Source organism: Theobroma cacao, chromosome 9 (assembly GCF_000208745.1).
Source record: "Theobroma cacao cultivar B97-61/B2 chromosome 9, Criollo_cocoa_genome_V2, whole genome shotgun sequence".
NCBI classification, from domain to species: domain Eukaryota; kingdom Viridiplantae; phylum Streptophyta; class Magnoliopsida; order Malvales; family Malvaceae; genus Theobroma; species Theobroma cacao.
This window is the reverse complement of record NC_030858.1, coordinates 22,351,077-22,377,935: the sequence shown is the minus strand read 5'-3', so window position 1 is coordinate 22,377,935 and position 26,859 is coordinate 22,351,077. Positions and strand designations below refer to the sequence as shown.

The 26,859-nt window shown below is 32.7% G+C and overlaps 2 protein-coding genes across 3 annotated transcripts; one reads left to right on the top strand and one right to left on the bottom strand.

Annotated features, from left to right (window-relative positions):
- On the bottom strand, window positions 1,199–4,794 carry LOC18589557. Its single transcript, XM_007014586.2, has 8 exons — window positions 4,551–4,794; window positions 4,370–4,436; window positions 4,194–4,271; window positions 2,773–2,825; window positions 2,423–2,559; window positions 2,277–2,341; window positions 1,701–1,759; window positions 1,199–1,583 (listed from the first exon to the last, which is right to left on the bottom strand). Exons 1-8 carry the CDS (start codon window positions 4,716–4,718, stop codon window positions 1,494–1,496), a joined length of 717 nt encoding a protein of 238 aa, XP_007014648.2. The 5' UTR covers window positions 4,719–4,794; the 3' UTR covers window positions 1,199–1,493.
- Window positions 19,094–25,959, top strand: LOC18589556. Of its 2 annotated transcripts, none has more exons than XM_007014584.2 (4): window positions 19,094–19,584; window positions 19,685–20,224; window positions 20,324–20,419; window positions 25,163–25,959. In XM_007014584.2, the coding sequence occupies exons 1-4, from the start codon at window positions 19,480–19,482 to the stop codon at window positions 25,196–25,198; spliced, it is 777 nt and encodes a 258-aa protein (XP_007014646.2). In that variant the 5' UTR covers window positions 19,094–19,479; the 3' UTR covers window positions 25,199–25,959. The 2 variants fall into 2 exon arrangements, with proteins under 2 accessions (XP_007014646.2, XP_007014647.2); XM_007014585.2 differs by lacking the exon at window positions 25,163–25,959 and adding an exon at window positions 20,496–21,021 and having other exon boundaries at window positions 19,338–19,584.

Genomic DNA, 26,859 nt, shown 5'->3' with positions numbered 1-26,859 from the left:
GTAATAATTTATTATAATATGTTACATATCACGTGATATAAAATGATAAATGATATCTTAATTAATAATAATAATTAATTAATTTAAAAATAAAAATATAAAAATTTAATCGAATACAATAAAAGAATAAGGAGTTATTTAAATTTTTTTGAATAATTTAGATTTTTTTAAAATATTATGCATTGATTTATTAATGCTTATTATCTTTGTTAAAAAAAAAAAGAAAAGAAATAGGGAAACATTAACCAAGCATAACCTAAATGGGCATCTTTCTTCTTCTCTTTGAATTTTGCATAAGGCCAGAAACAAGGGAAGCATTACTGTTTGCATTTCACCATTCACTGGGACAGTGCAGGCGAGAATGCACGCAGCCAAGAGACAACTGGTATCTCCATACTTTATTTAAATAAGTATTTTTATTAGGAATTATGATAAAATTTTCACTAGTAATCACAATTTGTATATAAACAGTACGTTTTAATTAAGTTTTTATATCTTACTGATTTTATCATTAAATTTTATCAATCTATCGGTATTGATTTTTCGTCACTAGCTTGTTCGGAAGAGTGAGCATTATTTGATCAAGTTTTATATATAAATAAAATATTTTTATAGCTTATTGATTTTCTCATTGAATTCTTTCTTTCTATCTATCAGATTTAAATTTCAAAATTAATTTTTATTTGATCGCTTTTTAAGATGGATAAATTTTGTTTTAAAAAAATTTTGAAATTATCTGTCGAGAGGCGATTAAAGAGTTGAAAATATAATTGCCTTGACAAATCGAATAAGATACATAAAGTTTTTACATTCGAGTATTTACACATAGTCTTTACTATTTTGCTTCACCACTACAAATTTCATACCATATTTGTTGCTGCTAAAGTGGATCAAGCTGAAAATACTTAAATGACATCAGATTAGGTAAACTCTACAACCTGTAATAGGTGAAAACGACATTTGTAATACATAATAAATGGTTTACAATTCTACTTTTCAAGTCCCTTGTGGAAGTTGAATTACTTAAGTCAAGCATCAAATAGATTCCAATTTGAACCTAACGACCTATTTCTATGCAATGTTGTCCTCACTCTGCCCCTTTTGAATTCATCTTCACACATCACTTCTTTCAAGAATAATTATTTTCAAGATGGGAAGGTTACCTCCTCTCATTCTCATTGGGTAACCCAAAATCATAAGTACCAAAAGCCAAGGACCTTTAACTAATTTCAATCCTGTTAAAGTTGTTTGACAACCTACAAAATGCAGCATCACTATAGAGATCCCCTTCCCTAAAACCAATTAGTAGGTGCTTTTACCGATGGCAAAAACTTCATTGACATGAATCAATTATTTAAACAAACCACTGATCTCAATCAGATCATGAAAAATGTTGCTACTAAAATTATAACTCCAGAAAAGGAAATATTCAACAATGGAAGAATTGGCACATACGGCATATGGGATCAACACAAGAAAAATCGCCCCAGTCATCAGACAGGTATCCCCAATTCAGATATCTTCATTATCCTTTTGTCAAGTGAAACCCTCTGCTGCCTCAAAAGAGAAGCCATTGAAGCAACCTAATATAAATGTGAAAAGGGTTAAGACACGAAGAAGCACTTTCATTTGAAATTCTTCTGTCAAAAGCAATGATATAATCATGATGATGATGATGATGAAGAGAATGTTGGACTTGCCTCTGCTCGTAGTTTCAATGCCTCCCTGCCAGGGATCTCTCGCAGCCCATCCATCAAATCTATACAGAAAATTAAAGAAAATGTACACATGTTAACAGCATCCCATCACAATTTAAAGGTTACAATCAATAGAATCTAGAAGTTCCCTTTCCTTAACCCATTTGACAACACCTTATGCTACATTTGTGGCTACCTATCTGATCTGCTGATGGATACAATTCATACTTTTTCTGAAAGCAACAAGCTCGACCAGACATCCATATAAGTTCTACTATCATTTTAGTTAGCTACAGGTCAGAAGGACATTATAGGAGAATGGAAACATTGTTGAAGTCATGCTAGAATATATGCAAAATTTCAGTTTATACACTTCCTATTACAATCCTTATATAACTGTAATACGGAGATAATTGGAGGGAGGGGGGGGGGGGGGGCGCTTAATGGTGACGACGCCAGGTTCATCAAAAGTACAAAATTAAAAGATCAAGTTTTCACGGAGGGACCAAGATGGCAAGAACTGTCTATTAAAGAAAAATAATACACACACATACACGTAAAGGTGACCTTTAAGCATACCTGCAGCTTGGGCCTCAGCCTTGTAAACTGATTTAGCAAGATGTTGAATTTGGCCTCCAGCATTCCTAAAAACAACTTGAAACAGTTAACCCAGAAAATTAATGAAGATTTAGAAGCATACAATTAAAAAAACTCATACTACTTACATGAGCTCTTTATGGCCCCGTTTCATATCCTTTTCTGCAAGAGCTGCCCTTTCAAGCAGCTTACTGCTTTCCTTTTTCATCATATCAACAGAAAGGTTCAACTCTTTTACATTCTTCTCAGCCCTAAGAAATTGTGCCTGGAGGAAATTTTAGCAAAAAGGCAATGTATAAGAGAGCTAAGTATTGACCCTTAAATTAAGACACATGATACCTAGAACCTGCGTATTTACTTTTTGCTTTGTAAAGAAGTCAAAATGGCAGGTCATGCAGCAAATATAAATTGCTAGCAAAATTCTACTTATATTTCCATGAAGTCAAGGAAGCTTCTATCATATTATCAGGGTAGGTACCTCCTCACTTTGAAATCGGCCCAACGTATTACGAAACAAAAGCCTTCTTGGGCCTGCAATAAACACTCTGGCATTAGTTTATATGAGATTGAAAAGGCAAACTAAACAGAAAAATGTTTTTAAGTATACAGAAGTCAAAAGCAGAACATATCAAGACTAGTTAAATTCTTTCATTTCATCACTTGTCTGTAAAATCTAAAAGAGGGGAAAACAGAGGCCATAAGGAGGACGTAATTCAAATAAAACTGATATAGCCTAGTCCTAAAAGCCAAAGAGTACAAATCATCATTTGGATATATATGACAAAACTCAGATCTTAGGCCAAGATTCATAACTTTTTCTTAAAATCAAACTAATGTGACCTAAGTTTTTGTTTCCATTTTGGGGGAAAAAATGCATTTAAGTCTGTGATTTATAAGGGCCAGTAAGTACACCTGGACAGGTTGAAATGGTGAAAAAATAAAGGGATGAAGTGCCAAGCAATTATGCGCCACAGACCCCCCCCCCCCCCACCCCCCCCCCCAAAAAAAAAGGGACCTTTGACCCAATATGAAGGAAACACAATAGAGCAGCTTGGGAGAAGGGGATAAACCAAGATCGTGGAAGGCCATTATTCAAAATTGCACAAAGAAGAATACTGAGTACAAATGCAAGCAACAACATCAAAACTCGAAAATAACTACAAAACAAGTTCCCCGCTTACTATGATTAAGATTAGAAATTCTAGCAAGCCAAAATTTAACTACTGCTCACCACATCATCACCACCACCTATGTCCCTAACTCAAACCACAGTTAATAGCACTTTGCATTTAAGTTTTCTTTCATCTTGATTTCATAAATTTGCAGAGGCAAAGGATCCAGATTTGAAACATTACATCAAGCTTCTATTTGAGAAAGCCACCAGAAGGCAGAATGTTAATGCAGTCAAAGGGGAATCACAGTGCTTCCTAGGCAGGATTTGTTATTCAAATCAGTCAGCGATCACATTGTCTCACTGAGATAGTTGAACATTGTAGGCATCTTCACCAGAGAATGGTTGTGTTGCCTCACTGGCAAAGCTTCTAAAGATAGATAACAAATGACTGGTTTGTCGGAGCCATCCTAACCATGATTTGCCCATTTTATCACAACAAAATTATTACACAGCATCTGAATAAGGCATTTCAAAAAAAGAATGAGAACCACTAAACAAAGAATTTAGAACCACAAAACAATCTCTATATCTTAGAACCACAAAACTTGCAAATTTCTGAAAGACTCAATTGCTCCCTCATTTTTTTTTTTTGAAAAAAGGCTGCAAATGGTGCATTTTTGTGGGTTTATAATTCTGGCAGCAGGATGATATGTATCAAGTGTTGCAGGACATTGTAGAATGATATGATAATGAAGGAAAAAGAGAAAAAAAAAAAGAAAAGAAACCTGGCATAAGAAAGAGAGCAGCAGTAACAGTAATCCCAATAGCTGCAGCTGGGTGTTCCTTTGCACTCATCAACTCCTCTTTTTTATATATTAAAACAATAAAAAAAAACAGTTACAAACTAATCAGTTAGTAATACCATAACCATCAATCAAATATAGATATTTATGAAAAAAACCTTTAAGTTTGTTGACAAATGCATCTTCGTATGATTTATAGCGGGAGAATGCATGTGGTACAAAATCCTGCAAAACCCAAACATTCATAATTTGATATTTGATACACAAAATTTTTCCCTTTTTTTTTCTTTTAAGTTTCATATATACTAATAGTATAACAAGGAAGAAAGCATAAGAAACCTGCAAAGAGCGTAGATGGGTAGAGGAGTTATGGTGAAGGGAGCAAGCAGACTGGATGGCTGATTCTTTGGAGTCTTGAAGGCTTCTCTGCAGTTCTTCTACCCATCCCGTTGTTGCTGTCGTTGTTGAATCAGCGGTACCACCTCCACCGCCTTCTTCTCCGCCCATTTCTTTTTTCGATGCCCAAATAGCGATCACGTCCTACGCCTGAAATTCTTTCTTTCCGCTTTGCCCTCGGTTTTTTTCCCCCTCACTTTTTAATGTATTTATAAGGGACATTTTAAAAAATAATCCTTAAAACATAAAAGATGTTTTAAAAAATATTTTTTTTATAATTTTAATTATTTTTAGTCAAGTTAGATAAAATTATTCTCAATGAAGTTACGCGCTATGATATTACATGTCATGTACAAAAATCTGTGACAAGTCATTATTAGCGTGTTACACGCTATGTACAAAAATATGTGACATATCATGTACAAAAACTTGTGATAAGTCATAGTTAGTGAGTTATACGTTATATACAAAAATATATATGACACATCATGTACAAAAACTTGTGACAAGCCATGATTAGCATGTTACACATTATGTACAAAAATATGTGACAAGTCATTGTTAACTTATTACATACCATGTACAAAAATATGTGACAAGTCATGTACAAAAACTTGTGACAAGCTATGGTTAACTTGTTACACGTCATGTACAAAAATCTGTGACAAGCCATGGTTAGCGTGTTACACACTATGTGTAAAAATATGTGACACGTTATGTATAAAAACCTGTGACAAGCCATGGTTATGGTGGTATACGCTATTTACAAAAATATGTGACAAGCTATAGTTAGCTTGTTACACGCCATATACAAAAATATGTGATGAGCCATGGTTAGGTTGTTACACGCCATGTTGGAAAAAAATATTATTGTTACACGCCATGTAAAAAAGCATGTTACAAGCCATGATTAAAAAAGGTTATTACACGCCATGTTGAAAAAAAATATTGTTGTTACACGCCATGTTGAAAAAATATTGTTGTTACACGACATATTCAAAAACATTTCGTTACATTTTAATACCTAAAATGTTGTTGTTACTTATGAACAAAAACTTCAAATCCTCTCAACTTTTTTTTTGACAATTTGGTACAGATTAAAGTGTTTCTAACATGTTTTCATAAATCAAAACACAAATATTTTTTATCTAAAGCACTTACTTTGATTAAAAATAAAAAAAATTCTTTAAAAACTTAGATTTATAAATTTCAAAATTTTGAGTTTATTGGTATCTAAGTCCTGAATTGATTCAATTAAAAGCTATTTCATACATTTGTGATTATTTCTACCGTTTTAGTTTTATCCAAAATACATAAAAATCGAATTTCTCAAACAATCACCACCCAAGCACGTCAAAATCATTGCTTGGTGTCTTGAAAGCGTAAGAAAGAGAAATCTGAAAACGCGAGAGAGAGAAATCGGAAACATAGCAGACGCATGCCGAACAGACTAAATATGGCTAAAAACAATTAAACTTTTTTTAATGGTTACTTTTAAAATATTTTTATCAAGAAAGGTCATTTATCACAATTTCCTCGATTTATAATATACAAGGGTAACATCCATTATTACATAATTATTCTATATAAAAGTAAATCATGCAATTTTTTTAATGAAAAAATTATATATTTTATGTATAATCTTTTTAAAATATTGTTGATTTTGTATCTAAATGCACTTTTTTTGCTTGTAAAAGTAAAAGTTAAATATCAAAGGCTCTAATCAAGCCAAGTGTAAATAATGTTAGACCAATTAAAGTTATTTAAAATACCTCATCTATGTTAACGAGCTCTTGTCTCAATGATAAACAAAAAATCTTGAATTTTTGAAAATTTTATGTTAAAATCTCATTATATAAGGATTTTGTTTTGATTTAGTATAAATGTGTCCATATGTTTAGTTGTTCATTAATTTATATATGTTGAGAGACTTCATTATATTATAATTCCTACATTCACATACCATGTCATTAACAAAAACTCCATTTGTCTCATTTTATTCATCTATGTTTTATGTGTCAATATTATATTTTTTAAATATATATTATTAATTTTTTAATATTTGAAGATTATCTTCTTCTTTTTTTTTTTTTTACTTTTAAGCATATTGTAGATGCCTAATTTTGAGTAACATATTATTATTCCTTTTTAAGTGTGTTTTATAGAATGAGAACAAGTCTAGAATAATTATGTCATGCGAAGTACTTTTAAAAGTAATTTAGAATAAAGTGACAGGTTTATGAGTTATTTTCACTCTTGAGATATTCTAGAGAAATTGGCTTGCTACGTCAGATATGGAAGTAGTTAAGGGGTCAATTTCTTAACCTTTTCTTGAAGCACACGTGCTTCACTTTTTTCCCCCTTCTTAAGAAAACATGTGATACATTGTTAAGTGTTACTAAGCACCACTATGTCATTAAACCAAAACATCCTCCCATTTCCTAATACACAAACGTAATGGGTTAAGGTGTTTTTTTCTTTTTGTGATAAACATGTGTTGGTATATGCCCTTAAGCCAATTAGATTGATCAAGTAATATTTATTGTTATTTAATGCATATTTAATCACATAACTATATGTGATAGAGGTTTTCCTTCATGTTAGTATAGTAATAAAGGTTATTAAGTACTAATTAGATGAATCCCATGGAACACAAAGGCATAGCTAGAGAATTATAAAGTTGTTACAATTATGAGATCACTATGCATTAAAGCCATGTTCCTAAAATTGTTCTTGATCATTGTATTGTCAAGACAAGGCATTGACAATGCTCAAAGACCGGTACATGTTAAGCCTCCTTACTTGAGAAGTAAACAATCAATCTCATAGATTGAAGTACATGGGATACTTGAGGATAACATGTGGGTGCTTATTAAAGAACAAGTTCATTGAACATGACCTGCTATGAGAACTCTATTTGGTATTTCACTCAAGTGTCTATGAATATGTTTTCATGTGATAGTGTGCAACTAGTCCTCAGACCTAAGACACCAGGTCATCTTGTATGGGGAATGACATACTTTGATTTCACCCCTTACGGGTTTGGAAGCGATCAGATGCCTAAACAGGGTGTTTTTAGGTATGTCATGAAGCATGCAAAGGTGAATGAGTGGTCAAGAGAGGATTCATCACCCCAAGTGATATGAGGGGATGTATCTCCCTTGTTCTCAATTATTGATTAACTTGTATAAAGTCTTTGGCCAAAGCATGATGCATTTGAAGAAAGTTAGTTTCTTAAATTGATAAGGTTAGTCATGAATTGTGAGAACTAATATGGAATGTCACATAAATAGACACTGAGCCATGCTTAATGAGATATCCGGGATATTTGATGAAAGGACCATATTACATTGAGAGGTTTATCATTGAAGGGTAGTGTCAAATTCTTTAATTGACTCTCTAACATTTGGATGGTCATGATGTATTGCTAGATACCTGCTCATGATCTATAAATATAAATTAAATCAAATTGATATTTGATTAGGATTTATATTTATTGCTAACATGTTATAAGCCTAATGGATCACACATATTAAGTGACATGATTAGGATTAAATAAAGATAATTAATTAAGTTGGACTTACTTGAAAGAGACCAAAATCAGTGAGAAATTAATTAAGTTCACAGAAACTTAATTAAATTAAAATACAACTATTGTATTTAGGGTTACAAATCAGTTTGGTTATATAAATATGTTATGTTAGCAAACTAAAACTCTAAGCCTCCAACCACTTCTTAGTTGTTTTATAAAATAAGAAAAGAAAAATAGTTTTCTTTGTCTGACAAAAATAAGATTCGGCAAGAATTTTTGATCTTTTTGTTTTAGAAACAAGACTTGCTAGCACAAGTAAAAATCTTACTTTTGAGAAGGTCTTATTTGGTCACTGTGTGGATTACTGTTAGAGGCCAAACACATGGGTGGCTAAAGATTTAACAAATCCTAAAGGTGAAGAAGAAAAGATTTTGATTTAATTGGTTCTTGATTACGATATCTAGAGAAAGGTATGTAACTCTTAAACTTATGAGTGTTCATAATTAATTTGAAAGTTACATGAAAAACATAAACATTGATCTTATAGGATTCGACTGTTTTTCTGATTAAATGCTAGTTTATTTTTTTGCTGCATTATATTTTAATTTGTTGATTATTTTCATATTTGAGTATGAGGTCGAATCCCAGCAGCATGGCCTAACATGTTATCCCCATGATGAAGGTGTTATTTCATAATGAATGTGTTTTTCCCATCATGAACATTGTTAGCTTTACAATTGATCTTAAGTTTTGAAATGACAAAATCAAATGATCAAAATTGCTTAATTGAGTTTTAGAACAAGTATGAAAACTCCTTGACATTGTAAATTGAAATGGTTAGTTGTTTATGCAAGAAAATTGTTTCAAAGGTCTTAAATTTTAGGTTTCACGTTGCAAGTATCGACACCATTGAATAGGGTATTGATACATTTTTGTAGGTATTGATACCATTGAATGAGATATCGATACACTTGAAATCGAAAGCCAAAATCAAAGTGTTGAAACGCAAGTATTGATACTTAGCATTAAATTATTGATACATTTTAAACAAAATGATAAAAATTCAAAGTTGAGTTGCAAGTATCAATACCTAGCCATTGGGTATCGATACATCTTAAACATAATGCTTTTGTTCGGTAAAGTATCAATACCTCCCTTAAAGGGTATCGTTACATTCTTATAGGTATTGATACCACTGAATGAGTTATTGATTGTTAGGAATTTTGAGAATATGGTGCCCTAGAAAGTAAGTATATTTTCATGTTTAATTTCATTTAACTTATTTGTAATGAAAGTACATTTTGATAATAGGACGAAGAGTTTGTTTTAAATAAGCATTCATTATCTAGTTATTAAGGTACCATGATTCTATTGAGATATTAAAATACATTTGTATAAAGAGTTATACATAGGAGACATGTATTTTAATTTAATCTAAAAATTGTTCACAATCATAGAATAAAGCTGGTCATTTAAGACTGTAGTGTACATATTACTTTCAATGAAACGAATGTAATTCATTTCAAGGGAATGATGAGTCTTAAATCATCGAAATGGTTGACTTTGAGTAATGACACTACAACATGAACTGGAATCATGTAAAAATCAAATTTAAGTTTAACTGTTACTTAAATCATGAGCTCACACTTATGCATTTGCTTATAGTAGAACCAAAATTCTGATGGATAGTGGATTTATGTTTAATTTCCTTATAATTTTTGATATACCATGAGCATGATCATTATAAAGCGTTGATCTAGACTCCGTATGTTGGGATTAGAGTCGAGATAAACATTTGGGAACATATATCTAAATAATGGAGTTCATAGAATTAACATTACTTATAGTAATTTCTGGAAAATTGGTGATTAATTTGGGCTTAGTGGATTGATGAATTAGCTACTCATCACATATGTATACTGAAAAGATTAGATCTAGAATATTGAATCACTAATTGGATGAAATTTGAGACTAGAGGACAAAATTGACATAAAGGATAAAACGGTAAATTCACCTTTTGTTATTGGATGGCTATAACGGTAAATTCTCATGGGTCACAGTTGGTTAATTTATTACAAAAAGGTAAATGACTGTCGAACTAATAATATAATTTATAGAGTTTTATATATCGTCATCATGCATACATGCATCATGAAATGTTCAAAGTCTATAAATAACTAGTATGCTTACATAATTTCAAATGTACTTTCAGAAACATATCTACATCACAAATATGAATCCACTCTCAATTTTGCTAAACAAATGCACTCTGAATGGTGATAACTACTTTGAATGGAAAAGAAACCTTAATATCGTCCATACTTATGACAAGATCACATGGGCTCTTTCTAACCATGAGCCTAAAGCACTAACTCCCCAATCAACTCCACATGATATTGAATATCATAAGAAGTGGTATGATGCAAACGAGCTAGCTAAATGCTATTTTCTGGCCTCTATGAACAGTATAATGCCAAAGCAGTAGGAAGGCATGGGTAATGTTGCTGACATAATGTTGGACCTACATGGAATGTTTGGTACAGAAACTAGGTTTGTGAAGGTGAAAGCAATCAATGCTTTTAAGGACCTTAAGCAGAAACCTAGGGAACTAGTTAGAGATTACATGCTGAAAGTGATCTCTTATCTCAATGAGGCAAAGTTAAATGGTGCTTAGATAGATGTGGAAATGCAAATATCAATGATCATTCATAGCTCGAATTCGTTATTTTCACAGTTCAAATTGGATTATGAACTCCACACTAGGGATTACACCCTAAGTGGGCTAATGAATGATCTCCAAAATGTGAAGAAGGTTCTTGATTTGAAAAAGAAGCCTAAAGCACATGTAGTTTCCACTTTTAAGCCCAAACCCAAGGGTAAAAAGAAGATAGCTGGAAATAAAAAGATTTTTAAGGGCTCAATGGGAGCAAACAAAAAGCCCATGAAGAAAAAGATTATTTCAAAAGACAACACCAAAGGAAAATGTTTCCATTGTGGTGTGAAAGGACAATGGAAGCAAAATTGCAAGGTTTACTTTGAAGAAATCTAAAATAGTAAACAAGGTATTTCTAAATATGTTAAAAGCTTGTTTAGTGGTTGATTTTGTGGATACTTGGATAGTAGATTCTGGAGCCACTAACCATGTTTGTAATTCTTTACAAGGGTTTCAACAAAAGAGAAAACTAAGTAAAGGATAGTTTCGGATGAGGATGGTAAATGGCACATTCGTTTCAGCATTAGTAGTGGGAGCCATTATTCTTCAATTTCCTTATGGTCGTAGCTTAGTTTTGAAAAATAGTTATCACATTCTAAAGACTTATAGAAATTTGATTTCTGTCTTTTGTTTAATAAAATCTGGATATTCAGTTTATTTTAGTGTGACACTCACTATTTATTTGAATTAGGATTTTATTTGTTATAGAATTGTAAGATATAATCTTTATTTCCTTGAGCCTACGACTTATTCTACAAATGATGTAGAAGCAATACGATTTAAAACTGAAAGAGTCAAAGAACCTAATATAAATCAAAATTATCTTTAACATCTGCGTTTAGGTCATATTAATCAAAATAGACTTAATAGGCTTATAAAGGATGGTCCTCTACCGGACAAGGTTGGGATCCTTTGTCAGTTTGTGAGTCTTGTATTAAAGCAAAAATGACTAAAGGGCCTTTTAAGGCAAAAGGTAATAGAATGACAAATGTTCTAGACTTGGTGCACACAAATGTGTGTGAACCAATGAATGTACAAGCTAAAAGAGGTTATGAATATTTCATAACTTTTATTGATGATTACTTGAGACATGGCTGTGTGTATTTAATGCATAGAAAAAGTGAATCTTTTGAAAAGTTCAGAGAATTCAAAACCTAAGTTGAGAAGCAACTAGGCAAGCCATTGAAACAGCTTCGATTAGATCTGAGAGGTGAGTATTTATCAAATGAATTTTAGAAATATCTCACCAACAATGGGATAATTTCCAATTTGTCAATGTCGAGAACACCTCAATGTAATGGTGTAGTTGAAAGAAAAAATAAGACTCTTTTAAAAATGGTTAGATCAATGGTGTCTTATGCTAACCTTCCAATCTCCTTCTAGTGATATTGTATGTAAATTGCTGAGTATTTGCTCAATTTTGCTCCCTCTAAGGCTATGCCTAAGACACCAAGGGAGATATGGACAGGATGTAAATCATCCGTACGACATTTGTGGACTTGGGAGTGTCTTACACATGTTTTAAAACCTGAGTCCACAAAGATGGAACCAAACACTGAGGTGTGCTAGTTTGTAGGATATCCAAAGGAAACAAGAGGTTATTACTTCTATAGTCCTCAATATAAGAAAGTTTTCGTTAGTACAAATACCACTTTCTTAGAAGAAGAGTTTGTGAGAAATCACAAACCTAGAAGTAAAATTGTCTTAGATTATCACACAACTATATTTCTATTTTGCTTCAATTTATCACACAACCATGCCTTAACTGATTAAGGTCACGCGATAATTAGTTACTAAGGTTCTATTTTTGTTCATTATTTGCTCTTTCCCTCTTAACTGATTAAGGTCACGCGATAATTAGTTACTAAGGTTCTATTTTTGTTCATTATTTGCTCTTTCCCTCTTAACTGATTAACTCTTCATTAAACGCAGTAGGCTCTTTGGCTTGCCTTTAATTAACAACTTTGTTGGTGGTATTAAATTAAATCTTGCACACTTAATTAACAAGATTAGATATTAATGAATGAGGAATGTTTTGTTATCATAAAAAACATATGTAGTCAACAGTTTTTACTCCAATTGATGTTCATTCTATTTAGGAAAATGAGGTTGAACTGCCTTTAAGGAGATCTTCTAGGTAAAGAAAGTTTGTTATTCCTAATGATAACATGGTTTTTCTTGGAGAGAGTGATTATGATATCAGTCATGTGGTAGACCTTGTGACTTTTAGTGATGCCATTAATTGTCCCCAATTTACTATATGGATGGATGCAATGAAAAATGAGATGAGTTCTATGGCTTAGAATGGTGTTTGGGAGCTAGTTGAACTTTCAAAGGGATGTAGGCCAATTGGTTGCAAAAAGGTGTATAAGACCAAGAAAGATTCTAAGGGAAAACTTGAGTGGTTTAAGGTTAGGTTGGTAGCAAAGGGATTTAGTCAAAAATAGGGAGTAGATTATAAAGAGACTTCTTCACCAGTGTTTTCCAAGGATTCTTTTAGAATCATCATGGCCTTAGTAGCACATTTTGATTCAGAGCTTCATCAAATGCATGTGAAGATAACCTTCTTGAATGGTAACCTTAAAGAGGAGGTTTATATAGTTCAACTTGAAGGATTTCAAGAAACCGGGAGTGAAAATTTGGTATGTAGACTTAAGAAGTCCATTTATGGTCTGAAGCAAGCTTCTTGACAATGGTATTTAAAGTTTGATGAGATAGTTACTTCCATGGGTTTTGAGGAAAATAAGCTTGATCAGTGCATATACCTTAAGATTAGTGGGAGTAAGTTCATTTTTCTTGTGTTGTATGTGGATGATATCTTGCTAACCAACAATGATGTTCGATTGCTGCATGAAACTAAGCAGTCATTGTCCAATACTTTTGACATGAAAGATCTTAGTGATGCCTCATTTGTACTTAGGATTAAGATATGCAGAGATAGGTCTCGAAAATTATTGGGGCTTTCCTAGAGGGCATACATTGATCGTGTGTTAAGCAGATTCAATATGTAGAATTGTAAGGTTGGGGATGCACCTATTGTGAAAGGTGATAAGTTTAAGCTTAGTCAATGTCCGAAAAATGATTTGGAGAGAGAATTTATGAAAAGAAACCCTATTTTGGTGCATTTGGAAGCCTTATGTATGCACAAGTTTACACTAAACCAGACATAGCTTTTGCAATGGGATTCTTGACAGATATCTTACTAATCTTGGTCTGGATCATTGGGTTACTGCTAAGAAAGTGATAAGATACTTGCAAAAGACTAAAGATTATATGTTGAAATACAAAAAGGTGGATAACCTTAAGATTGCTTGTTATACAGATTTTGACTTTGTTGGTTGTCAAGATGACATGAAATCCACCTCAAGGTATATTTTTATGTTAGCTGGAGAAGCAGTTTCTTGGAAAACTATTAAGCAAACGCTCTTAGCTTCCTCTACTATGCAAGTTGACTTTGTTGCTTGTTATGGGGCTGCCACGCAGGCTATTTGGCTTAAAAATTTTATTTCTGGGCTATGTGTTGTTGATTCCATTTCTAAACCTCTTAAAATTTATTGTGATAATAGGTCTGTCGTGTTGTTCACTAAGAACAACAAAAGCATTAATGGGTCCAAACATTTGAAGATAAAATATCTGAAGGTCAAGGATTTTGTTAAAAATGGTAACATTATTGTTGAACACATTGACACTAACAACATGTTGGCTAATCCTTTGACTAAGGGGTTAAGACCTATAGTTTTTAGTAAACATGTTGAAAGCATGACTATTTTGATGTACTTGGTTAGTGGGAGTATGTTATTTATATAAATCTCACATCATAGTTTACATTTAGTTGTGTTGGGACCTTTTCTATTTGTTTTTAAATAATCATGAGATCTTTGATTTTATATTTGTTGATGATCATCGTTAATTGATAATTCGTGCTATTATTTGGTATTATTTGTGCATGTACATCTAATTGTTATTTTGCATATATGCTTTATGAAATCTTGAGATTGAGATTGGTGTCTATCTCAAGAGTGATTTTATTAATATGTCTCATGAATGATACTAGCAAGAAACCTTAAGGATAAGTGAGAGACATACAAACATGTTGTCAATGCCAAATAGATTTCTCACATACAAGCATATTTATAGAAATCAGCAAGAGGACCGACAATGAAGATAACACATTGAGATTACATTTGGGTGTTATTTTCTTGCTACACAGCCACATTAGGATTATTGGTGCTTGTAATTATGGATTGGTCTTATGTCAATAAGTGGCATAATAACTGCCATAATTTAGTATTAGATGTTTTTGTTGGACAGGATCATTAAGATGTTGTCTCTAAGGGCTAAATATTTATAAATTGTGGTCACATCAAAATTAAGTCAATCAATCTGGAGTCTTGTTTTCTAAAATTTTTTCTTAAAGTCAAAATAAACTCTTATTAATATTGCCTAAGTGGGAGAATGTTAGAATTTTCTATTATGTGGGCTTTTATTAATTGGTAATTTTAATTTAATAAAACAGATTGATAATTTAGTTCTATTGTGAGACAAAGCATGAAAGCCCAATAGATATTAAAGTGATTAGTTAATGATGGGTTTTACACGTCTAATCGAGGTAGTGTGGTTTGACGGTTATGTAGGCCTTGGCCTAGTACGCTTTTAATGGGGAGGCTTGTATTAGGGCTTTGTTTATTATATATGTATGCCTAGGTCCCCTCTTCCCTTCTAACCTAACGGAATCTACCTATTGAGAGCCGTCACAAATAATAGAGAAGTGCGAAAAGGAAGATCTAGCCTTAACCAAGAATTTTCTATTTTTTCGCTGCGAATAATGGCTACCTTTATGAATCAAACATGTATGCATTAAATAATTGATACTTTTGGTGTTCTAATATTCACACATGGATTTAGGGATTCAACTTACACAAATAAGCAAGGAAGTTGAGTTAAAAGGCTTTCTCCAAACTAACTCCTTTTTTGAAAGAACTTAAGTTTAGGTGGAAAGTCATCAAAGTAAAAGATAGAAATAGTGAATGAACTAAAAAAATAATTGTAGAAAAAAATAAAAAAAAACATAGAATTGTTATTGAACTTAAAACTACACGAATTGGAAATTCAAAGCCAATTTCTGCTACACAAGAAAACTAAAAGAAAAATTGTTGAAAAATAAAAAGAAACTTAAACTAATATCCTAAAAACTACAGAAAATAAAGAAGAGAAGGCTTGCTTGAAGAGCTAGGCTGGCAAGGTATTTATAGCCAAAAGGAAGGAGAGTTTTGGCTTAAGTCTTCCACCTTTAAAATTCAGAATTCAAGTTTTCAATTCACTCGATCACTTGGCTAGATTTCAGGCTGACTTTTATCTAATTTCCAGCTTGAATTTTGAGTGAAAATTGACTCCTTCAAGCTTCAAAGTGGCCGTCAATGCTAGGATGAATGTGTCCAAGTGCTTCCTTGAATTCAAATTGCAAATTGAATTTTCCCTCTTCAATTTTTAAACCATTTTAGCTGAAATTCCCCTTGATTATTTTCTTCATTTAATGCCTTTTTATTCCAAAGAAAATCAGCTTAAAAATCATCTAAAATCTGGCTTGAAATTTAAACTCTTTAGGATTTGAATTTAGGCTCCAAACTTAGTTGATTAGGTGAGGACTCTTCCCATTTGAATTCTTTGATATCTCCAGAAAATCCTCCAGATTTCAAACCCTCTTGGACAGCCCACTTCTTGCGTGCATTTTGCATGAACTTGTCCAAAAACTTGCTAAAAGGTGATGATTTTGCATGCATGCAGCTTCAGGCAACTTGACCATTTTTCTGTTTAACATCCCTAATTTTTGATTTCCAGATCGGAATTAAGTGATTTCAAGTCCTTCTGAAAGCTAACTTGATGCTGAACAAATTTGTATCTCACGGCCTTCCTCAAATTCTGATGCAAAGGTAGTCAAATTTGGGGTGGAATTTGACCCTTGTGCATGGCTTGCATGAAAATTCCGAATTTTAGCCTTATTTCCCTACATAAATTAAAAAAAAACATAAGTTCACAAATTTTAAAATTATTTACAAAAGAAGACATTTTTAAAAAAATGGGGTAAAAATGAATTATTTTATTTGAAAACTATGCAAAAATCATGTGAATTAAGGCTTAAAAATAGTATATAAAATATAGTTATCAAATATATCTTGACAGTTGTTTTTAATGAGTTGTTGGGTGTAGTTTGTTTCCATTTTCTAATTTGTTATAAAGCTGGCGTATTGAGTTTATTATATTATCAATATTTGTAGGTGTATTTGATGGGATTCTAGTGAAGAGATTTTATCTTTGGTACCATGTCGGTCCATTTTGGGATCAGGATGTATCTTTCGATATGTAATAAAATATTCAGTTGATTGAGTAAAAGAAAAAAAAAACTCTGTTACAACAATGCTGTCAACCACCACGGAAGGTTTTGTGACAAAAAGAGAGCTCCAAAAGCTACTTGACCATAAGAGTAAAAGCCTCAACTTTTCAGAGTTTAATCTTAAGCTGCCTATATCCCATTAGTGTGGCTATTAAGCTGTATCCTAAAAACTACACCCGCCTTAAGTTCAACCAATTTAATGGCAATATTGGTGATGCTTGAGAGCATGTTATGAAGTTTGTGAAGACCTTTGGAGTAGAGAGATTGAAAGATAATTTGAAGTAAAGGAACTCTCCAAGTCTCTTACTATAAGGGCATATACCTAATATATCAATCTCCATCTTGGTTCTGTGCAATCTTAGGGTCAAATAAGTAGGATGTTTTGCGAGAAATTCTTTTTTACCCAAGTGAAAGTTACTCTTGTTGACGTGGAAAGAGAGCATCAAAAGTTTAGGGAAGATATCATTAAATATATCCAACACTTCAAGGAAATGATGCTGGACATACAAAATTCCCATAATGAGGAGTTAGTGAAATTTTGCATCCAAGGTATGTTGATGAGTATAGGTACATTTGGAAAATTTACCTTTTCCCACCTTCCCTACTTTAGTTGAAAGATACGAAAGACCAACAACATGATTCTTAGGCAAAGGGGAAGTAGTCATTTTGAGAAAAGAAATATCCCAACAATAAACACAATTTAAAGAATGAAGCAAAGAAAAAAGAGGTCCTAGACTTTATTTGCATCCTAGAAGAGACAACCTAAAAAGAAGACAAAAAGAGATTGATTCTCCATCATCAATCTCGCTAGATAGAGTGAGGGCGCTTTTTCACAAATTGATAAGGGATGTACAAGTGAACTTATCTTATGTTTCGCGACCACCAACAACTTAAGAGAGCTTTTAACCCAAGATATTGTGACTATCACCATACAATTTATCTTTCACTTGTTGAATGTAGAGATGTAAAATATTTTATAAGGAGGTGCAAGTAAGAGAAATAGTGGTTGGCAACAATAAGATCTAGAACAACCTATTTCCTACTCATGTGTGATACTTCTAGGACTTTTACTCTTGATTACTTCATGCGTTGAAAATTTGATATTTGAAAAGAACAATAAATTCATTTTTCAATCGCAAGTTTTGTTGCTCTTACTTTGGTTGTAATGTTATTTTGCACCTTGTCGCAAATTTCATTACTCATTCTTTAACCATAGTTCATCACTCATATTGCCAATAGCAAGCTTTACCACTCATAATTTGGTTGCAATGATATTGTGCTATTGATCGTAAATTTAATCGCTAATTTCTTGATCATGGCTTACTCTTCTCAAATAGATCATAACTTTTATAATTAATTATTTAAAAGGTGAACTAATCCTTAATGCTAAGTTAAGGTTTTTTTTTGACCGTAATATGAAATGTGAACAATGTGTACCATTCATATGAATAGCAGTACTTATATCAATCTATGAAAAATGTGGCCATAGAACATTGGCAATTGGAAATTAACTTTCAAATTATTCTGTTACATCAACGAATGTGTTACATAAAAGTGTGAATACCAACTCAATCAAAAGTAGGAGTAATATGATTCAAGCGTTACTAAGTGTACACAGAATCATTGAAGAGAGATGAAGAACCCTCTACACATAAAAAATAATGAAACATCAAATTTATAAAATATATTAAAATTAAAATTTTATGTTTGAACTTCATAAAAATTGAAAAAAAAAACACCACGAATGGGGGAATAGTAATTAAAAGTGGCGCAAGCGGCTGATAAAGGGGAGATATACCGAGGGACTGCTTGTTTGTGTTTTCACCTAAAGGTCAAACCTGAAATCAGATCATTCAGAAGCAAAATTAATTTCTAATTTCTAATTCTTTAAAATAATAAAAAAAAATAAAAAAAAAGGGAGGAAAGAAAAATGGGGTGAACTAAAACAGGGAAAAAGAGGAGGAGTAAGCGAGTGAGGAGGAAGAGGGAAGAGGTAGTTTGAGAAGGGCAAAGAACAAGGAGAGGAGAGTTGAGGAGGGTTGATGCTCTCTTTCCGTTAAAGATTCAATTACTAGTATTTCATCAGTGACTCATAAGCAGTCGTATACGTTTTTTTTTTTTTGGTTTAATTTCATTTCAATGTAGTCCCGCCAAAGCCAAACAACCACAAACAGTTTTTTTTATCAGATTTAAGATTGCTTTTAGTGCCCAATCAAAATTGGATGAATCGCAGCAGATGATGGTTTGGTGTTGCTCTCAGAATCTGAGAGATGGGATTCACGCTTGTATTCGCGATTATGATAGGCTCCAATATGTGGCCGTCCTCCTCATTTACATCCAAGTAATTTTTTTTTTCTCAGAATGTTTTTAATAGTGGTAGTTTCTAGGGTTTCTTTCATTGTTGAAAGAAACAAACTTATTCAGTTGATTTGATTGGTCAGATTGGGTGCGCCTTGATCGGATCCCTGGGCGCATTGTACAACGGAGTGTTGCTGATCGATTTGGGCATAGCGTTGTTCGCTTTGGTGGCCATCGAGAGCAGCAGTCAGAGCTTAGGCCGAACCTACGCCGTCTTGCTCTTCTGCGCCATTCTGCTGGACATTTCGTGGTTCATCCTCTTTTCCCACGATATTTGGAACATATCGTCGGAGAGTGAGAGTCATGGAATGCTGTTCATCTTCTCAGTCAGACTAACGCTGGCAATGGAAATCATAGGGTTTTTTGTGAGGTTGTGGTCGTCCCTGTTATGGATTCAAATATATAGGCTGGGGGTTTCTTATGTAGACAGTGGTGCAGGTCCACGAGACCCCGATTTCGATTTGAGAAATAGTTTTCTAAACCCTGCAACTCCATCCAATTCCATACTTAGACAATGCTCTCACAATGACAGTGATGACGTTTTAGGAGGCGCCATCTATGATCCTGCTTATTACTCTTCTCTCTTTGAAGACCGTCAACAACACAATAGAAATTCTTTTCTTGTAACCCTTCTTCCTCTGTTTTTCCTAATTACTTGATGAGTCTGTATCCAATTTTAAATTTCATTCTCACGCATTTTGATTTTATTTATTTTTTCACAGGGTCATAATGATGCTATTAGTGGAAATGAATCTGCTTCTGGTGCTGACGCTTCTCAGCTGAAGTTCTCTCCCGTCAGGACTCTTCAGGCTATTGATGTAAGCATCTGTGTGTCTCTTTGTGTTCGTTTCCCCTTTTGTGCTTAGACTTATTGCTGATATTGCCACTTGTTAGGGCTATGCTTTGCTTTTCTTTTCTTTTTTGAGCAGCGTTCTGAACTTCCTTCTGGAATAGGTGCAGTAGATCTAACAGACAGCTCAATTTAGAAATAAGTCTGTCTCTCTAATTGCCATGTAGATTGAAATTTAGAAGGTAATGCTATCTGTGGTTCATTTAATTGTTTGAGATTAACGTACAGTCATCTTCTGCAAGGACTATATGTGTCCGTTCTTGTTAAAAAAGTGTCCTAAAGTTGCAGATTGTCTTGCTATTTGATGAATTATTACATAGGGAAACTTTCTGCCTATTTGGCTTGATTGTTGAAAGTTATTGACTTACCTCTCTTGACTGCCAGCTTGAAAGAAGTAATTAGATTTTATTTACGACAATAATGTAACAGAAATATTACAGATTTTGTCCAATTTGCTATAGGAATACACTGATTGCTGCCACCTGTGCTACAAAAATTTTGACTGTTAGCATTATTCTGATAAGATTTTCTTCTGAGTACCATCAAAATCAAGTTAGTCTAGTGATGCCGGTGTGCTTAACCATTCCTTTAAGCACACACTTCTTTTATCTTCTCAATATGGTTTATTCGTGCAGTTTCTAAATCCTTGTATGATGACTTTGTTTAGAACTTGTAGTGGCTTGTTTGTTTAAAATATCTTTTAAACATAATGAGCTATCTCAAATTACATAGTAAAATAGCACTGAAAGAGTTAAATTTATTTTCTGTTTCACTGTTTTTTAGGATAGCCAAGTGAATAAAGTTTTTGACAATTTTTATATCTGAGTTCTTGAGAACAAAGAGAATATTGAATGGAGAGAAGAGAAGAAATCTTTTAGCTTCAAGGGCTCTTTAAGAGACATCAAAGGCTGATTGCATCATGGGAGATAAGAGCTGTAATGCTGGAAATTTCTGATAATAATTTTATATTAAACGACGGCTATTGAAATTTAAATAACATAGGTACTTATACCAAAAATAAATAAATAAATAAAAGGGTTAATCACACATATGCTACCTGAATTATAATAAATTGTACAAATTGGTAACTAAACATAAAAAAATATACAATTTGCATCCATAACTTTCAAATCATGTATTGTGTTAGTGCAAATTTTAACATAATTACCCACCTTGCCTACGTAGCATCTGACCTATACAAGCACACCATGTGCAAGCCACATGTGAAATAAAAAATTGAGTAATTCTTTGAATTTCCATGTGGATCCATATGGCAACTCACAGTTGGTGAATATTGGGTAAAAAAATTCATTTTTTAGTTGTTTTTTCTAAAAATAAAATCTTAAGTTTCAAATTTTGAAAAAAAAAATTATAGTAAAATATTAAAATATTATAGTATGTGGAGAAATCCAAGAGTATCTCACCGTTTACACTGGTTCAGAATCTCTCTAATTTCCTTATCCCCATTTTCATTCTCACCCACCTTTACCAAACCCTAACTCCAAAATGATTTTGATGTTCTAGGTGTTTAGATTGGAATTGAAGCTTTTTTTGATTAGATTTAAAATTTAAATTACTCCTAAAGATATTCATTCATGTTTAGTCAAATGGGTTTGTACTGATTTAATTTGTGTGTGCGTGTCTTATAGAAATTGGAAAGTGAGTTGGATGGTATTTGCTTGATTTTGATGCTTCAAATGATTTGTCTAGACTTGAAGCTTGTTCTCCAGGTTTACTTTGTAGGTTTTAGTTTGATTTTGTAGAAACTTGAGAAAAATGTTTCTTGTGTACTATGTACTCTATGGTTATTTAAATGTTCTAGTTGTTTAGTTTGGAATTGAAGCATTTTTTGGTTGGATTTAAAATTTAATTACTTCTAAAGATATTCATTCGTTTTTAGTCAAATAGGTCTGTACTGATTTAATTTGTGCTTGTGTCTTATGGAAATTGGGAAGTGACTTGGATGGTATTTGCTTGATTTTGATGCTCCAAGTGGTTTGTCTAGATTTGAAGCTTGTTCTCCAAGTTTACTTTGTAGGTTTTAGTTTGATTTTGTAGAAACTTGAGAAAAATGCATCTCATGTACTAGAGGCTCTATGGTTATGATAGAATTTTCTGGAGAGATGGACTCCATTTTCATGATTTATTGACAGTGGTGGAGGAAAGAATAAGAAATGGGGTATTGATTGATTTTTTCAACTTGTTTAAAGACTGTTTGCTTGGCGAGAGAGAGAGAGGGAAATTGTGAGAAAATCTTGAAAAGAAGAAAGGTATCTATGTTTTTTTGCAAATATTAATTGTTTTTAATCTTTTGTACTAATATTTATCTTTTTTTTCTTTGAAAATTTTAAACTTGAAAATCTATTTAAAAAAAACTAAGAAATTAAAATTTTTTTACTCAAAATCTACCAATTATGGATTGTCATGTGGCATCCATGTCGAAATTCAATTCATTTTTTTAATTTCATGCATGGCGTATACATGGCATAATTGTATTGGTTAGATGCTACATGGGCGAACTAGGTTGATGTTATGTTAATTTAGACTGACATGGTACATGATTTGTATAACATTTTTTGTTCAAGTATCAATTTGTACATTTTATTGTAGTTCAGGTGCTACATGTGTGATTTCTCTGAATATAATAACATAGTTACTTAAGAGCTAAGCCTTACACCTTAAATGCAAATACCATATACAACCCTAAAGCCTAATCTTTGAAAGATAAGCAAAAGGAAAACTAATATAAAATATCATAAATAATCTAAGAAGTGTATACCTATAAATTACAATTAAGCTCATAAAATGCAACAAAGTAATAAAATAAAATCTCTAAGTAATTTAATGTCTCTAAGTAGCTTCTATCCCTCTTGCATCTTTAAAACTGATGTAGGATAGGTAGGTGATTAGGGCTTATGGCTAATTTTTATTTGATTTCTTGAGATAGCATATAAAATTCATTAAAGAAAAAGAGAAGAAAAGAAAAAATCCCTAAGCTTCATGCATAGGGTTTCTAAGGAGTCACACCTAAGGTTTATTGCATCACACAATCTAAGAGCAATAATGCTGGAACTTTTTTGATAATAATTTTATGTTAAACTAAAGCTATCGAAATTGAAATTACATTGTAGTTTTAAGCTAAGCTCTAAATCCTAATAAGTACATAACACCAAATTTGTAACTTATTGAAACTAGAAGACATTTTATGGGTGCTTGACACTTGGTTCAACCATTGTATGAAACTGTGGCTATCATTGTGTTTTTTTTCCCTCGAATTTTCAATAATGGGGATTTTTTTTACCTTAATTATTTTTCTGATTTCATTTTTGTTTTAAATTTTTGGGAAGGAAACATGAGAGAAAAAGAAAGTAAGAGGGAAGATAGAGAGGGGCTAAGGGAGGCGGAGGGGAAGGGAGAGAGGTTGGCAATGCTAGAAAATATGGGGGGAAAGGAGATCAGGTAGAATGGAGGATGAATGAGAGCATCAAAAGATTGAAGGGTAGAGAGAAGAGAGAGAGGAAGGGAGTGGATGAAGAGCCACCTTCTGATCCGGCCTTCTGTTACTAGATCAATAATAGACTAGGCCAACAACAGCAAGGCAGAGGTTGGGAAGAAAGAAGAAAAATGAAAAAAAGGAGAGAAAAGGAGAAGAAAGGGAAGAAAAGAATAAAAGGGAAAAAAGGAAAATAACAAATGAAAGAAGAAAATTTATAAAAAAAGGTTGATTCCCTATCAGTAGAATATATAAAAAAAGTTTTCATCAAAATTTTTTTTATTCCTTTTGTAGTTTGTTTAACATTATATTTTGATGATCATCTTATCTTTTATATTGTGTTTCCACAACTAACACGATTTTATAGCCTGTAATAAAATATGAATATTTTTAAAAATTAATAAAATTAATTTTCTATTGTACTAAAAAATAAGTGGAGCCGCTGCTATGTATGGGCTTTTTGCTAGTAGACTCATAAAACCTAATACTTGGAAAATGAGCAAAACACTATAAAAATTAGCCTAAATAATCTAAAATTTTAAATCTACATATAAAATTATAATTTACACGCTTAAAAATACAGTACAGTAACTAAAGGAAATCTTATATTGTTTAATCCCACAATTAGCATTTTTCTATTATTTATCACAGAGAACCAAAAAGAAAAAAACATTCAATCTTAGAAGTTAGAAGCAGTCGCTAATATTTCTCAGTTCCTATTCCAGATTGAAAAAATATTGGAGATATAATAAATGATGCAAGTAATTATGCAGCTCTAACTGTTGAAAAGGTTGTGGTGTTGTAAGTTTGTGAGGCATTGCTTTACTTGAATGGTTTCTGCATCACTTTTGCTGCTTTTATTGTCTGCTTTTTCACGGATTTGGCGACACTGCTTGTGGTCCTCTGTCCCATGTTCAGTTCAATTTGTTGTGTATTGCTTTGGTGATCCTTAAAGCCATTCCTTCATCTGCTTGAATCTGTAAGCTGTTATTGATGAGTCATATTCATGGAACACTTTGTCATTGAATCTTTTGGCACTAAGCGTAATCCACTTTTGTGGGTGTTTTTTTTTCTTTTTTGTTAAATGCTTGAACAATGCACGGCAGTTTTAAATTTTAAATCATGTGGGTTTGCTCTGAGAATTATTGGCTACTATATTTTACTGTTTAGTGGTCTATCACTCTGTTTGGTGCCTTTACCCAAACTCAACCATTGCAGGAGGAGAATGCTACAAAAGTGCCTCAGACTGTTTGAATTCAAGCATGATATCTGTGAAAAACTCAGCTTAGTATCACCACTTCCGTATATTTTGTTTTGAGGCTTCCTTTATTTATCGGGGCTGGCTTAGGATATGCATGGAGTGGGGTTGTACAGGTTCCCACTTTGTCATTCTTTTCCCAGGATGTGGCTGCAACACTTTTGAGTTAGAAAGGCGAATGCTTTATTTATCCTGTAAGAAATAGAGTGAAGGCTATTTGAGAAGCAGTTCTGAATTCGTAATTTTTATAGTAAGCCAAGGTTATTCTCTTAGCTCGAAGGTCAAGATCAGAATCCAAGCCTGGCACATGGGTATGACTGCTCTGTTGAACATGTTTTGCATTTGGCTTGTTGGCTGTAGTTTAGGCAAAGGGGCTTGACATTGGGATGCCATCTGATGTGCAAGGATGTGTCTAGGTTCCATTGGTAATATCCATCCTACTTGATGAGCCCAGTTTAAAGTGGTATAAGAGTTGGCTGGAAAATTCTTTAGAAAGCAAGAACCAATACTGCACCGTTTTTCCTTTTCCTTTTTGACAGATTTGTGAGGATGTTTTTACGCTCTATTAAATGGAATGAGTTATTCTTTTTCAAGCTTGTTCATTTGTAGCTTAGGTAGTGCGGTATAGGCAAATGTAGCCTAATTGGGTGAATTCTAGCCCTCACCAGCCTAGTTGAGTTGATAAAGCGGATTCGAATCTTAAAAATCTGTGTAAATTCAGGTTTGATTTAACTCGATTCAATGAAATTAAAAGTCTATGACTATAATTTGTACTTGTATAATAACACAAAATAATGGTAGTGGTATTTCGTAGCTTCAGTATATAGGCCATCCATTATAGTGGTATTTCATTGCCTCATTTTTAGGTTGTCCATAAGGTAATCAATTGTCACAATCCAAACCCGAGATCATGACTGGTACAAGGGTGTTGATGGGAGTGATTTTATTAACCTATACAAGTTTCAAAATAAACGAACTAATAAATCAAAGCACGCCATGGGTCTCATCAACGTGAACTTTTATACAAAACATGTATGATTATAGTTATGCCGAACATCAAAACATCAGTTTACACGAATCTATACTTGGAAGTGCGAAAGTAAAACAAATTTCAAAGTTCAAACTATAAACCATCGTGGACAAATTCAAATGTAAGCCATTTCATGGCAATTTCATAGTGTAACATTTATAACAAAACGTAATTAAAGTCAAAAGTCCATAATTAGACAAATGCAATAGACACTCTAGCAAAGTACGATTCAAAGCAAAGAGGCTGTGACACCTATTGAATGCCTTATTGATCACCTACCAAAATTGATTGTGGAAGTAGCTCTTCCCAAAGGACAACGAACCAAGAAAATTACTAATCTGCAACAACAACTGTATCTTATATGTATGAGTTATAAATAACTCTATGAGTAGATATGAAAAAGCGGAACAAACTAAACGAAAGAGTGTTTGTCAAATGCACTTTCAGAATAATGTAATTATAGTAATTTCAAATGAATCCAAAGCCATCCTTTCAAACGTATCAAATATATCAAAGATTTTCAGAGTTCATTTGTTGAATGCGTATCAAATATCACAAAAATTCTCAAAGTCCACTTTTGCAAGCGTATCAAATATTTCAAAAAATTGCATGTGACATCCCAAGTAC

Excerpts from the sequence above, each read along its gene's own strand:
- LOC18589557 (XM_007014586.2), bottom strand. The coding sequence starts at position 4,718 with ATGGGCGGAGAAGAAGGCGGTGGAGGTGGTACCGCTGATTCAACAACG. Across the intron at positions 2,826-4,193 it reads TGCTCTCTTTCTTATGCCAG|GCCCAAGAAGGCTTTTGTTT; the intron begins GTTTCTTTTCTT and ends TGTTTATTGCAG. Across the intron at positions 2,342-2,422 it reads CGGGGCCATAAAGAGCTCAT|GAATGCTGGAGGCCAAATTC; the intron begins GTAAGTAGTATG and ends AGTTGTTTTTAG.
- LOC18589556 (XM_007014585.2), top strand. The coding sequence starts at position 19,480 with ATGATGGTTTGGTGTTGCTCTCAGAATCTGAGAGATGGGATTCACGCT. Across the intron at positions 20,225-20,323 it reads ACAATAGAAATTCTTTTCTT|GGTCATAATGATGCTATTAG; the intron begins GTAACCCTTCTT and ends ATTTTTTCACAG. Across the intron at positions 20,420-20,495 it reads GGACTCTTCAGGCTATTGAT|GGCTATGCTTTGCTTTTCTT; the intron begins GTAAGCATCTGT and ends GCCACTTGTTAG.